General features: G+C 38.2%; 1 protein-coding gene across 4 annotated transcripts in view; it reads left to right on the plus strand.

Annotated features, from left to right (window-relative positions):
- Positions 1-250: 250 nt before the first annotated feature.
- mtTFB2 (mitochondrial transcription factor B2) overlaps positions 251-15,621 on the plus strand; it is a 148,039-nt gene continuing 132,668 nt past the window's right edge. Inside the window, exons 1-2 of one of the 4 annotated variants that reach the window (XM_090407067.1) lie at positions 251-320; positions 4,187-4,371. In XM_090407067.1, coding sequence (XP_090263193.1) covers positions 4,218-4,371 — 154 coding nt within the window. In that variant the 5' untranslated portion in view covers positions 251-320; positions 4,187-4,217. Of the gene's footprint in view, positions 321-372; positions 860-991; positions 1,078-1,261; positions 1,281-4,186; positions 4,372-15,621 lie in introns of those variants that run through there. The other 3 variants (XM_090407066.1, XM_090407068.1, XM_090407070.1) reach the window with 3 other exon arrangements.

Raw genomic sequence — 15,621 nt, forward strand, 5'->3', positions numbered from 1 at the left:
GTCAATGGTGAGTTTTATCTGGAAGTTTTGATGCGATTGATAGCGAGATTTCGTCGCGTTCGGCATGAATATCGTGACGAACGACCGTTCGTCAACACACCGTCATTCTTGGCACACATAACTCGGCTTGTAATGAAAGAAATGTCATAAACAGTTGATACAACACTAATGAAGGTTGCCGTTTTCGACAACAAAAGATGCAAAAGGTGGCACCACTAGTTTCATCTATTTTCGAAAAGTTCGGTTTATTTTTGGACAGAGGGTGTATATCAATCTTTCTGTTATATAACGTTGTGTGTTACAATGCTATATTTCTTCTGGTACCATTTTGATTTGATTTTTATATATTATGTTAAATACATAAAAGCCACAAGCCGACAGGACTATATAGCTACTCCAGATGTCTTTATCCAGGCATTTCAGATTTCAAGATTACTATTGCTTTCCCAGTAACTTTGTTGGCTCTGATCTGAGATAGTCCTCAATTCTGCATGTTCACTCGCAGAGCTTTGTTATTTCTAAATTGTTTATTGATCAATGCTAGTCTGGCTATCGCATATTGAGATTACCACTTTCGACCCCTAGTGACTGATTTCTATTTTTTTTAAAATTTTTTTATTACCTGTGGTTAAGAAGATTACATTTGGGGGCGTGGTACGATGTGATCAGGGCTGTACTTACACTTTTTCCCCGAGGCTCTAGAATTGAAATACGGCGGTGTTCCTTCCTCATTGTTTGGGGAGGACTTATATTGGCCCTACTTTTACGGAGGAGTGAGCAGTAAAATTGGTCACAGCTAGAGTCTCGTTCTCCTGCATAAGCACGATCCTGGATGTGATAAGTGCTTTCATAAAAAATTGTCAGTAAAGAAATTTTATATTAAATTTCAAGGACTTCACTTTTTTTTCCTTTTTTTTTTTTTTTTTTTTTTTTTTGTAAAAAAAACAAAGTGAAGTCACGCTTTCTACTTAAAATCATAACAAATACGAGCTTGTTTGGCGGATGTTGGTAAACTATGAGTTTTTATTACATCCTGCTGTGTAGAGTAGGAGGACATGTGTAAAAATATTTCGAACAGTAACAAAATTTTATTTGCCTTTTAACTTTATTGCATTTTTAAAATATTTAGATATTTTTAAAAATTTCATTTTCTTCAAAATTACAAAACGACTAATATGAAATTCTACATATGTTTTCCTTTAAAATGCTGTGATCTCACCATCAGCATTTGAAAGACAGATCATGTATAAAGAATTAACGATTTCTTAATTTATGCACAGGTGATTAGGAAATTTGAATGTAAAGGATTACGATAAAAATAAACTGCAACCAAAAAGGGGTTGCAGTTTATTTCCATTTCGTTGCCGATTAAGAAGGAAGTTTTTTTTTTTTTTTTTTTTTAAATAAAGTAAACAGTGGTGACAGGAAATGCCATTTATTTCATTTCTAATAATCGGCATGTAAGAGTATCATCATTAGATTAAATTATTTAGTAAGGTAAATGTCACACTAAGCATATGGGAATATGTGACACTTCCAGGAAATCAAACAAAGACAAAACTGGAGAAAGGTGACCAATAGGCACATTATTATTATTCAGGCCTCCATGGAGTCAAGAGACTCATTGTGGGAGGCCCTTCCTAGGAAACACAAAGTCTATCATACCACTCCCTGATCGTTATTGCTCCCACCACTCTATCAGGTAATGGCCCCTTGTCATTCCAGTATTGCTCCTTCCTGCTGTTCCACCAAGTGAAATAACTTCCCAGTGTCAACCATGTAACTGCCTCTCAATAGATTAAAAGTCTCGATCATATCACCTCTCCTTCTATCCACTGAACTCTTCCTTGGGAATTCCACATTTCCTGTGCATATGAGCAGTACAAAGCACAGGCTAGAAGAGTAACCAGTGCATAAAGGCAGAATATGAAGAGAAATTAGCAGTGCATACCAAAGAATTCCAAAGAGTTCTTTCAGTACGTTGTAAGTAAAAGGAAGAATGTTTATGGCAGAATGATTTTGCTGAAATCATTTTAGTGAATGCAAATGTTAGTGAGGTAACTGAATCATGCAAAATAGTAGAATTACTAACTGAACACTTTGCAAGAGTATATCATTCAGGTGGAGGGAAGGGTCTATATAGGAACTGAGGTAAATGAAATGGAGGTGCATATTATATTACAGAACGTTGGTGTGAATGGGAATAGACAGCTATGGGAATAGATGATATACCAACTCAAGTTTTACTTGAAGTTTCTAGGGAATTGTCAGTGCTCTTGATGGCATTATTTAATCTGAGTTTCTGCTCTGGGTTAGTCTCAAGGGGATAGAAGAGAGGAAAATAGTTCTGTTGTATAAAGAGGCTCCAGATGCCAAGAAATTATATTCTTGGTTAGTCCTTTATTCAAGTGTAAGGATACATAGTTTGCATCCAAAGTATTTTCAGGACCAGGCAACTTGTATATAGAAGCTAATTAAAACTTGAAAGACTTTCTCTAGAATCAGCAGCAGGTTTCAAAAATCAATCTAATCGAAATAAATATTGTGTTAAACTTTCTGAGATTTAGGAAAAGTGTTCTTAGACCTCTCACCCAATAGCCAAGGCTAACCACCAGTATCCATAAAGGTCAACCTCCCTCTTAAGACTTGAGGTTTCTAGTTTAACATTTCCACTTACTGTTTGTGTGTGTGTTATTGCACACACATAAACAGTAAGTAGAAGAGTGTAAGATGTGCTATTTAATAAATAAAAACTTCCTGAGATTTAGGAAAAGTGTTCTTAGACCTCTCACCTAATAGCCAAGGCTAACCACCAGTATCCATAAATTTCAACTGCCCTCTTAAGACTTGAAGTTTCTAGTTTAACATTTCCACTTACTGTTTGTGTGTGTGTTATTGCACATATATAAACAGTAAGTAGAAGAGTGTAAGATGTATAGTATATTGTTTAATATGTATAATATATTTGCTGCCTTGGTTAGCCAAGTAGTTAGCATATCTGATTGTCAGCCAAGAGGTTGTGGGTTCGAATCCCGCATGGGTGTTTGGGATTGTCTTTCACATTCATTGTTTTGAAGCACAATTGGAAGTATGAGGAATGGTACGTTGCAGCCTTCAACTGGAAAAGGCCTAACTTTGATTCTCATCATGATGGGAGGAATCTTAATATGAGTTTTTTTCAATTGAGGGTGAGTTAGCTGATCTCATGCAGAGGTAGCAGGGTTTTTTCTGCCAGAAACCAGATTTTTCATCCTGCTTTCAGACAAATTGGCCTTCAGAACACATGTAATTTACTGACAGAAAATACTAGTGGTGGTGGGCTGTAGATGATGGTAGTGGCAGTTTGGGATAGTTGATGGATTAAGTGGTGGACATGGAGAGTTGCAGAGTAGGTGCCCTCCCTCGATGAGTCTTTGGACTCCTTGGAGGTGTCACATAATAATAATAATTGTACCATGAAGTGGAAGTATATTGTATCCCAGATGATGTCTATCACAGGGACAAAATAGTACAACTATTAAACAGCACAATAAAATAATTAAACTGTATTTATTCTTGTGTGTTGTTTTTCATTCCATTAATGCTGAAGATGAACTGCTTATGACTGACCTGTTAGAGAATTTGGAAAGTAATGAGCATATAGTCTAAGATCAGTTTTACAAAGCTTATTTAATAGTAATTAAATCAATGCCACGATGATATGTATTTCCTAAATAAGTCATATCGATTTACAGCATAGCATATAGGTGTTATAGTATGCCTTTCTGCAGTGAGTTCTTGGATGTGTCATATAATGATAATAATAATATCAGAGGAGAGGTTGTTAGATGTATAATATGGATGGTGGATTATGTAGCATGTAGGAGGTGATGCAATGTGCCCTTCTGTGATGAGTCCTTAGGCTCAGTGGATGCATCACATAATAATATAACATCTGCTGCTTCATCACATTCTCCATGCAGTTGTTCTCCATATGCAAATTAATCAAAACTTATTTTGCATATGGAGAAGTTAATAATGATAAACAATGATGTTACATAATATTTCAGAAAATAATCTGTATGAAACTTGATAAATTATGTAACATCAATTCTGCATTTAAAAACTTAATTTTTAATGTTTGAATTTATTTATGCTATTAATAATTTCTTTTAATGCTTTAAACAAATTGTTGATTATTTTGCAGCATGCTAAATTGTCATTCATGATTGAGAAATATGAAAATGTGCAGAAAATTGAGATATTCCTGCTTGAATTTCTATGGACGGTATCAATTAGCAAGATGTTGTGAAGCAGTAAATCAGTTTTCAAATATGCGTAGACTATCATCAAAGCCTATACAAGTGAATGTGTTTCATGAGAATGCTATAAGTAAGTAACATTCTTATCAGTAGTAACTGTCATATAAAGATGGCATTTTTTTTTTTTCTTTTAAATGCTTTTGAAATTAGCATTTGAAATAAGCAAAAGGTTTTAACAACCAAAATCACGAATTAGCAATAACTAAAGTAGTGTATCAGAAATGAGTGAGTGCAGAGAGAGAGAGAAATACAAGTATTATAATTGAGAGTGATGAAAATGTGATTTAACCCCAGACAGCATGACTGAGTAAGATGTAGCAGTTCTGACACAGATAATCTTGATTGTTTTGATGAATGTCAAGTAAAAGCAGAATGCTTAGAGAGAGAGAGAGATACTGAAAAAGGAAATGGAAAGCATGAAGAATGAGTTAAAGCAGATAATTGGAAAAGATTATGAAACTTGAAACAAAATTAATGCAAGAAAGAGTGGGAATTATTATTATTATTCAGGCCTCCATAGAGTCAAAAGACTCGTCGTGGGAGGTCCTTCCTAAGAAACACAGTCTTTCAAGACTCATCGAGGGGGGAGGTTCCCCCACTATGAAACACAAAGTCTATCATACCACTCCTTGAACTGATTGACCGTTCTCGCTCTCACCACTCCGTCAGGCAATGCATTCCATTGTTCAACCACCCTCCATGCAAAGAAACCACTCCTCACCCTTTTGCTCACAGTTTCCTTTCATAACTTCCAGGGATGGCCTCTTGTCATCACTCCTTCCTGCTGTTCAACCAAGCGAAAGAACTCCCCAGTGTCAACCCTGTAACCACCTCTCAACAGTTTAAAAGTCTCAATCATATTACCTCTCCTTCTTCTATCCACCAAACTCTGCAGTCCACATTCCCTCAGCCGATCCTCATAACCATCATTGTACAGTCCTGAAACCATCTTTGTTATCTGCCTTTGTACCTTTTCCACAGTTAATTTATCTTCTTCAAATCCTGGGGACCAAATCTGAGAACAATAGTCCAAGTGTGGACTGATCAGAGATTTATACAATGGAATGATAACCCTCTTATCTCTACAGGTCAGTGTCCTTCTCATAATTGCAGCAATCCTCTGTGTTACCTTCACCACCTTTGCAATATGTCCCCTAAACTTTAGGTTTCTATCAATCATCAACCCCAGATCTCTTGTCTCCCCTACTTCCTCCAGTATAACTCCTCCCATAGAGTATGCAGTGTCCCATCGATGTGTCCCAAACCTCAAGACCTCATATTTTGCTGCATTAAACTGAAATCCCAATTCATTTACCCATCTATCTAGCTTATTAAAATTCTCTTGCAGGGCTGCCACATCTGCGCTATTACTAATAATCCTTCCCAGCTTTGCATCATCTGCAAACAACTGAATATCCATTGCAATCCACTGACAATGTCATTGATATAAAGGTTAAACAATATAGGTCCCAATACTGAGTCCTGTCGGACCTGACTTGTAACCCTCTGCTTCCTTGAAACTGCCCCACTATACACAACTCTCTGATACCTATCGGACATCCAATCCTGAATCCAGTTGACCAATCTGACATCCAGACCCATGTGCTGCAACTTGAATATCAGCTTATCATGTGGCACCCTTTGCTAAGTCTAAGAAAATAAATCAAAGAAAATTTCTTAGACGTAGCAAATGCCTTTGCTAAGTCTAAGAAAATGGAAATATATGCCTTTCCCTCATCTAATGCTCTTGTAACTTTATCATAAAAGGCTAGCATATTGCTAAAACAAGAGTGCCTTTTCAAAAATCCATGTTGACTCTCACAGATAACATTACCCTCATCTGCCCAATGCTGTATACATCCCCTCACTACTTTCTCCAAGATCTTACTAACTACTGATGACACACAAAGTGGCCTATAATTAGACACTTCTAGTCTGCTACTGCCCTTATTCAATGCCCTTATACCTTCCTTCCATTCCATAGGCACCTTTCCTGCAGCCAGACTTTCATTGAAAAGACAGGTCAAAGGCACTGTCAGTTCCCTAGCACATTCTCTCAAAACTCGTGGTGAAATACCATCCAGTCCCACAGCTTTACTGACAACCAGAGTACTCAGTATTTGAAACACACTCTCCTCCTGTACCTCTAAACCTTGAAAATGCCCTATTCCTCTAGCAATAAAACTGACTCCTCCCGGATGAAATACTCCAATAAAGTGGTCATTGAACAATTCTACTATGTCCTCTGCATCAGTCACTCTATTCCCATTTTTATCCCACAATATCATTCTTCCACAGTCATTTCTCCTGCTACTGGCCACATATCTAAAAAATTCCCTAGGATTTTCTTTGGATCTTAGGGCTAATCTCCTCTCATATTCCAGTTTTGTCTTCCTTACCATACAGTCACTCTTCTGAATTGTGTCTTATACTCTTCATGCATCTTCTCTTCTCCTGTCTCCTTATATCTCTTCCACAGAATCTTTTTCGCATGCAATTCCTGTTTAATATTGTTTGTCATCCACTTTACTCCATATTGTGTCCTCTTGTTCACTCTTGGTATACAACTTACCATTGCTGCTAACAAATATTCTTTCATAATTTCCCATGCACTAATGATATCCCGGCCTTCCAATTCCTCTCTCCATGAAGCTTCCCCAAGTTGACATCTTAGACTATTATAATCACCTGCCTTATAATTCCACATACGTTCCCATCTCTTTGATACTCCTGTATGGCTATTCATTTTCCAAGTCAAAACCATATGGTCACTCTCTCCAACTGGTGGGAGAGATGTCATCTCAGTTATTATCAACTCTTCTGATGCTATAACCAAATCTAAAACTCTTGAACCTCTTGTTCCCTCTATTACATGTTGTCTAAGACATTTGTCCCTCAAGAATTCTAGAAATTCCATTTCCTTATTGCTACCTGCATCTGCCTCTCCCCAGTTTATGCTACTGTAGTTAAAATCTCCCATTACAATCATTCTTCTTGCATTTGCCAAACTCAACTGTCTAAATATTTCCTGGTACCCACCCTCTGTACTCCTGGACCTGTAGCAACACCCCACTAAATATCCTGTCTTGCCCACCTCTACCTCACACCATATGCTTTCAAAATCATTAGTGTCACTGCCTTCCAAAGTCTCCACTTTTAGAAGACATAGGTCGTCACTTATCATAAGCAGTACTCCACCACCAAGCTTTCCCTTCCTATCCTGCCGAAAAATGCTGTACCCAGTGACTTCTATTCCTGTTATTATATACTCTTCTGTCAACCACGTCTCAGTGATCCCAATAATTTTTGGGCAGGTTGATGCTATCTGTGCCACCAATTCTTCTCCCTTATTCCGGATACTCCTGGCATTAGTATATAGCATATAAATGCCATTGTTTCTATACCCAGTATTATCCTCTGTAGACTCCACTGGGCTCAGTGTTACCTGACATCATCTCCCAAGTACCCATTCCCACAAGTGGCCACCCCTGCTTCCATCCTCCCTGGGACAAACTGACTTTTTCAGAACAGCAATCTCTGCAGATGCCTACGTCCTTCCTCATTCAAATGTAAGTGGTCTCTTGCATACAATTCCTCTCTGTCCTCAAACGCACTCCAAGCATCCACATATTCCAGTCTTCTCTTGTCACACATTCTAGCTATTATGTCATTCAATATTACCTCTCTTCTGCTCAGTTCGTCATTATCATACCTAGGCAACAGATACACTATCTTTCCTCTCTGTGTCTTCTTTCGTACCACCTCAAGCAAGAATCTCATCTCTCTCATTGCCCTATTTACACCACCACTCAATTCATTTGTTCCCACCATCACTATCATCTCATCCACCCTTTCACCTCTCTTAACTGCCAAAGCCATCCTTTCTATCATTCCTCCTGACAAACACTCCTCACGAATCCTATTTTGAACACCACGGATCATTGAGTCCCTATACATTATACCTCTTACCATTCCCTCTCTCCTATTGTTTTCATTTTCTCCTCTTCTTTCATTCCCATACCTCTCTCTCTCTCTCTCTCATTCCCTCTCTCCTACTGTTTCCATTCTCTCCTCTTCTAGAACTGCCATACCTCTCTCTCATTCTATCTCTCCTATTGTTTCCATTCTCTTCTCCTCTAGCACTCCCATTCCTCTCTCTTATTCCATCTCTCCTACTGTTTCCATTCTAGCACTCTTCTCCTCTTCTAGCACTTCCATAGCTCTCTGTTTTCCATTCTCTCCATTTCCAATTCCATTCTCTCCTCTTTTATCATTCACAAATTTCTCTTCTCTTCTATTATTCCCAAAACGTTCTCCTCTACTCTGATTTGCCTTCCATTTATCTCTTCTATTCTTCTAATCTCATCTTTCATACTTATCATACTTCTCCCAAGACATTCCACCTCTTTTTTCAGCCCTTTATCTCCCTCTTCAGGTCAGTCACTCTAAATCGAAATTCACTCTCCCAAACAAAACCATCTAAACTTTCACAGTCACTTACGCCTTCTACACTATCAACTATTATTTTCTCATTCAGATTTTTTTCTTCTTTCTCTCCTATCACACTACTCATCTTCTTGTATTCATTTCCCGTTCCTGGAGCAACAATGTCGGTTATTGAGATATCTGCTGCATTTATTTCCTCGCACTGCCCGCACTTTAAACACACATGCACCCCGTCCTCTCTCACAAGCCAGATATCCCGAGATACATACATGCCGCAATTACTGCATGCCACAAACTCCCTTATATTGCTTATAATAGAGTGCCTAAATAATTAACTATTCAGCTTGCGACTGCAGCTGAATAGTTAATTATTCAAATTAATTTAAAAAATAAATGCTAAATAAGGGAGTATAAATAAATAAATAAGAAAAGTATAAACAATTACAAGCAAAAGAAAACATTAAGTACTAGTTAAACAATATAGGTCCTAGTACTCAGTACTAGGACCTATATTGTTTAACCTTTATATCAATGACATAACCAGTTGATTGCAGGGAGATATTCAGTTGTTTGCAGATAATGCAAAGCTGGGAAGGATTATTAGTAATAGTACAGATGTGGTAGCCCTGCAACAGGATTTAAATAAGCTAGCTAGATGAGCAAATGAATGGGGGTGTCAGTTTAATGCAGCAAAATGTAAGGCCTTGAGGTCTGGGAAACATTGATGGGATGCTGCATACTCTATGGGAGGAGTTATACTGGAGGAAGTAGGGGAGACAAGAGATCTGGGGTTGATGATTGATAGAAACCTGAAGTTTAGGGGACATATTGCAAAGGTGGTGAAGGTAACACAGAGGATTGCTGCAATAATGAGACGGACACTGACCTGCAGAGATAAGAGGGTTATTCCTTTGTATAAGTCTCTGATCAGACCACACTTGGACTATTGTTCTCAGATTTGGTCCCCAGGATTTGAAGGGGATAAATTAACTGTGGAAAGGATACAAAGACGGATGACAAAGATGGTTTCAGGACTGTACAAGGATAGTTATGAGGATCGGCTGAGAGAATGTGGACTGCAGAGTTTGGTGGATAGAAGAAGGAGAGGTGATATGATTGAGACTTTTAAACTGTTGAGAGGTTACAGGGTTACAGGGTTGACACGGGGGAGTTCTTTCGCTTGGTTGATCAGCGGGAAGGAGTGATGACAAGAGGCCATCCCTGGAAGTTACGAAAGGAAACTGTGAGCAAGAGGGTAAGGAGTGGTTTCTTTGTGTGGAGGGTGGTTGAGCCGTGGAATGCATTGCCTGATGGAGTGGTGGGAGCGAGAACGGTCAGTGAGTTTAAAGAGTGGTATGATAGACTTTGTGTTTCTCAGGGGGGGGATCTCCCCTTGATGAGTCTTGACAGACTTTGTCTTAGGAAGGACCTCCCTCGATGAGTCTTTTGACTCCTTGGAGGCCTGAATAATAATAATAATAATCTATCATACTTTGATTTGAACTCATTCACAGTCATGGCACTCACAACAGACTCTGGCAACCTATTCCACTCATTCACTACTCTCCAAGCAAAAAACTTAGTTCTAACATCCTTGCTAACTACACTCTTGCTCAGTTTCCATGGATGGTTCCTAGTTCTCCTACCAACACACCTGTTCTGAAAAATTTCCTCTGAATTAATCTTGTAAAACCCCTCAGTAATTTGCATATCTCAATCATATCACCCCTTTTCCATCTATCGACCAATTTGTAAGCCACAAATCTTCAACCTGTTCTCATAAGTTTCATTCCATAGACAAGCTACCATCTTGGTCACATGCCTCTGGATCCTCTCCATCTCTTCTTCATCACCAAGAAACCCTGGCACCCAGATCTGCATGCATTAGTCAAGATGGGGTCTTATCAAGGCTTGATAAAGAGGAACAATAACTTTCTTGTCTATGCTTGTCAAAGTATAGTAACCAAGTGATCTGATAAGCTGCTTTAGCCACTTTTGCTATGTTCCCTCTAAACTTTAACTCCCTATCCACTAACACTCCCAAGTCTCTGGCTTCATCAATTTCATGGAATATAGTTCTGCCAATGTGGTATGCAGCTGTTAATCTTTCCACCCTAAAATGCACAACCTTACACTTTGCCACGTTAAACTGACATCCATTCTCCTTTGCACAGTCCGTCAATCTATCCAAATCATCCTGCAAAATTTTGACATCATCTATATTAACTATTGCTCTATCCTGGCAAATAAGTGAACAGTTCCTCTCAGATCCTTTCTTATATTGTTAATGAACAAATTTAACAGTAGCAGTCCAAGAATAGAACCCTGCAGCAGCACCCCCCCCCTGCTAGTCACAGACCTTTTGAACTCTACTCATGAATAAACTACTTTCTGATATCTCTCCATCAACCCAGTATCAATTTCCATGTGTTGCAGTTTATTGATTACAATTCCAGGTGATATCCTGTCAAAGGCCTTTGCAAAGTCCAACAGTATCACTGTAAATCCATTACCTTTATGAAACTCAGCTGGCATTGTATTATAAAACATGAGCAAGTTACTGAGGCATGACCTACCCTTTACAAACCCATGTTTTCCCTATACATTATCCCATTTCCAATGCAAATAGGCAGAATCATTGAAAATGTCAACTGTGTTGTGAATGGAGAACCTGTGGAAACAAGTAAAACATTTCAGCTACTTCGGCATGATTTTTAGTGAAGATGGTAAATTAAATATGGAAATAGACAACAGAATCAACAAAGCTGGTATGGTAGGAAGTCAAATGAATAAATTCATATGGAATAAAAGAGAAATTTGTCAGAACACTAAATTAGCTGTATACAAGACAGTGTTCAAAACAGTTTTAACTTATGGATCTGAGAGCTGGGTCAGAAGTAAAACACTTGACCAAAGACTAGAGACCACAGATATGAGAGTCCTGAGAAAGATTAGAGGCGTGAACAGATGGTATCAATGGCAGTATCGTATTAAAAATGAGGATATTAGGAAAGAACCTGACATTGTCAGCATCCAGGAATGCATTAGCAGAGCTAATCTCAGGTGGTATGGTCACTGTAAACAGAATGGGCGAGGAAAGCTTAGCAAAAGTGTTCTCTGCCAAGTTGGCAGGAAAATGACCCCGAGGAAGACCAAGGTATAGGTGGATTGATACTGTACAAAGTGCCTTAGATGATAGAAATATAAGATCTGATAATGTTGGAGTCTTGACAAGTAACAGACTGATTTGGAGGAAAATTGTAGATAGGAAGTTAGTAATGATGTAAATTTTTCGTGTAGTACTATCATATCCTGTACACCCCTTGAGGGTATATGGCAGGAATTTGATGATGATTATCCCATTTCCTTCTAACATTCCTGTATTTTGCTCTTGATCCAACTTCTGATATGCTGATCAGTCGGTAATTTGCTAAATCAGTCTCCTTTATGCAATGGAACTATTTTTCCCCCCCTCTTTCCACCTTCCTAGGACTAATGCAGAGCTGAGACTTAGATTAAACAATATGGTCAAGGGCACTGACAATTCCCTTGCCACTCATGTAAAATTTTAGCTGGTATTCCATGCATTCCCACAGCTGTATTCATATTAAGATTCTGTAATATGCTATGCACCTCCATTTCATTTACCTCAGTTCCTGTATAAGCCTTTGGCTCTCTCATTCCTGCAATATCACCACCTGGATGATATACTCTTGCAAAGTGTTCACTTAGTAATTCTACTATTTCAACTGATTCAGTTACCTTTTTTATCATTGGCATTCCTTAAAATCATTCTGCCGTATATATTCTTTGTTTTACTTGCTGCATATCGAAAGAACTGTTTGGGATCCTCTTTAGCCTGCATTGCTAACTTCCTTTCATAATCTGCTTTTGCCTTTCTTACCACACTAGTTATCCTTCTGACCTGTGCCTTGTACTGTTTATTTGCCTGCAGGTCATCTTTCTCCTTAAATCCCCTATATAATTCTTTATTTTTTGCTGCTCCAGCTTATTGATGATATTCATCCATTCTTTTCCACTTGATTTACTCTCCTGACTCTTGGTATGTAGTCTGCCATTATCTCCCTCAAACACCACGCATTATCAACATCCAGTCCTTTCAGTTTTACATGCCATGGCTCCGATCCAAGCAATCGCCTAAGCTTTTCATACTTACGGCCATGTAATTCCGCACGTATCCCAACTTAACTGAAAATTTCAGACATTTGGCCACCTCCCTGGTCAAGACCATATGATCACTCTCACCATTTGGTGCCGGTGTGGTCATATTCATTGTAGACAAATTCTCAGATGCAATTACTAGATCAAGCACTCTCAAATCCCTAGTATATTCCATTACATGCTGTCTCAGGTAATTAACCCTTAGTAACTGCATAAAATCCATTTCCTTCCTCCCATATGTTCTCTCCTCCTTCCAGTCTATGTTCCATTGTTGAAATCCCCCATCATAATTACCTGTCCTCCACTCATTGAGTCTATTTCCTGATGCATACTATCTCTACGATCTTTTACATCCCCTGGTCTATAGCAGCATCCAACTGTATATTTTGTTCTGTGCCCTCAATCTCACACCAGACAGCCTCAAATGTGCTATTTTTACTTGCCTGCAGTTGAACTGCTACTATTTTCTTCTTTGCAGTCCATTGGCTGTCATCAGTAACACTTCCCCCCCATTCTTTTCTCTTAGTCCTCACTGAACACACCCTTCACATTCTCTCTCACTAACTATATCATCTTCTGTTAGCCATGTCTCACTAATGCCAATAACCTTTGGCCAGGATGAACCAACTAATTTCAAAAATTCCTTATGTTTGTTCCAAATGCTCCTGGCATTAGTGTACATAAAGTGCAAAAGAAGCCCTTTAGGCCAACTGCTATGACACTTTATACTAACTATCCCATTGTGGTTTGTTACTAGTGGTACTAACTTAGGCATATTGTACACATTCTTGCACTCAAGTGCCTCACTGATTTCCCATGCATATCCACTCAACAGCTTATCTTCCCCCCCCCACACAAACTCTAGTTTCCCTGATTCTGCACATTCACTTTCCTCTTCATTCAGCAACACTTTTTCCAGTGTCCAAATACCAAATCCATTCAGATGCAAACCATCCTTCTTGCATAAGTCGTTTCAACCATTAGACTCACTCCACACATCCAAAACTCCACACCACTCCTCCTGCATAACCTATGCAGGGATATTTAGTTGGATGTTTTTATAGGTCAGGGAATGTGAGGAGTGGTGATGAAGAAGTGTATAAGCAACTTGGGTTAGTGAACAAGGGAATGGTGATTATTATGTGGGAGTTTAATTATAGTTATGTAGACTGAAATGAAGAGATAGATAGTATTTGGGAATATGGAAAATGAATTTTTTGAGTTCTTTAGAGACAACTATCTTAGGCAATATGTAAAAGAGGACATGCAAGGTTCAAAAGTCTTAGATCTGATCATTTCATCATAGGATGTCATTATGAGTGGAGTATAACATTACTCTCTAGTTGGCGAGAGTGATCGTGACATGATCACCTGGGTTATGACTAGCCACATGGAGACTTCTTTGAGAAAAAGATATACAGTAGAATCCACTTATTGTGATCATGGATGATATTATCAGTCATCTGTTGTTATCAAAACCAGTCAGTCCCAAAACACACCATTTAAAATGAATTAAAAATAATCTGTCTATTACAATCAAAGTTATGGTTATTGTTATCAAAATCTTCAAATGTTTAGCTTTTTGCGTCTCAGAATTCTAAGAAATAAGGGTTAATCAGGAGAAAATTTGACAAAGAATATTTGTTGAAATCTAACTTCTTGCTAATCTTCCTTGAATCCCCAGGCTAATGCAGTTGGGTAATCTTAATCTTCCGTGAATCTTAAATCTTCCAGGCGAATGCAGGGGGATGGGTATAAATCTAGTCTAATTGTGATTTTTTGGAGTTTATTTTTGTGCTCTCTTTCAGTAAGTGAATTTGACTCTAAGTGCTCGTTAAAACAGCCCTTGGCATTATGACAGAAGCAAGTAAAAAATGTTTATCTTTTCAAGAAAAACAATGAATTTTGTGTGCTATGATAAGTTGCCCAAAATGAGTCAGTGTAGTTGCAGCTGTAGATTTAAAAATTTCACAACCACTTGTGTAAGATCTTAAAAAACATCAGCCATTGAAACTTCAGCTCTTACTAATGAGAACATGAATCAGAAGAGAGCCCAATCTGGTAAGGATTCGCAAGTTGAATCAGCATTAAAAATTTGGTTTAGTAATGTTCATGAAAAGAATGCTTCGATTAATGGGCCTTTGATACATCAAAAAGCAGAACTTGCAAAACAATGGGCAAATAAAATTTCACCGCAACTGATGGATGGTTTAACAGGTGAAAAAAGTGAAAGAGTATTGTGTACAAATGTATTCATGGTGAAGAAAAAAAGTGCTGATTTTTTGTCAGCTGATGTGTGGATTAAGACCGAGTGGCCAACAATTATTGCTGAATATTCTTCCGAGAATATTTACAATGCAGATGAAACAGGACTCTATTTTTGTGCAATGCCTTAGCATTAGTGAGACCTGGTTATCAGAATCAGACATACTAACTGGTAACAAGTGTAAAGGGCACAGTATTTTTAGGAAGGATAGAGAGGATAGAATAGGATGGGGCGTGCTGCTAATGATATTGGATGACATGAATTCAGTTAGAGTTGAGATCTATGATTGTAGTACTACTATTAACAGTGCTTCATGTGGCAGTGAATTTGAAGCCATGCATCACCAAAGATGATGAAAAGAGTAATCATAATGGGAGACATAAAGTGTCTGGATAGATTAGAGTGATTAGAAATGGGAGCAAACCT

The sequence above is a fragment of the Typopeltis vanoorti genome, chromosome 17 (genome assembly GCF_054136105.1).
Source record: "Typopeltis vanoorti isolate ZY-2024b chromosome 17, IOZ_Tvanoo_1.0, whole genome shotgun sequence".
In the NCBI taxonomy this organism is placed as follows: domain Eukaryota; kingdom Metazoa; phylum Arthropoda; class Arachnida; order Uropygi; family Thelyphonidae; genus Typopeltis; species Typopeltis vanoorti.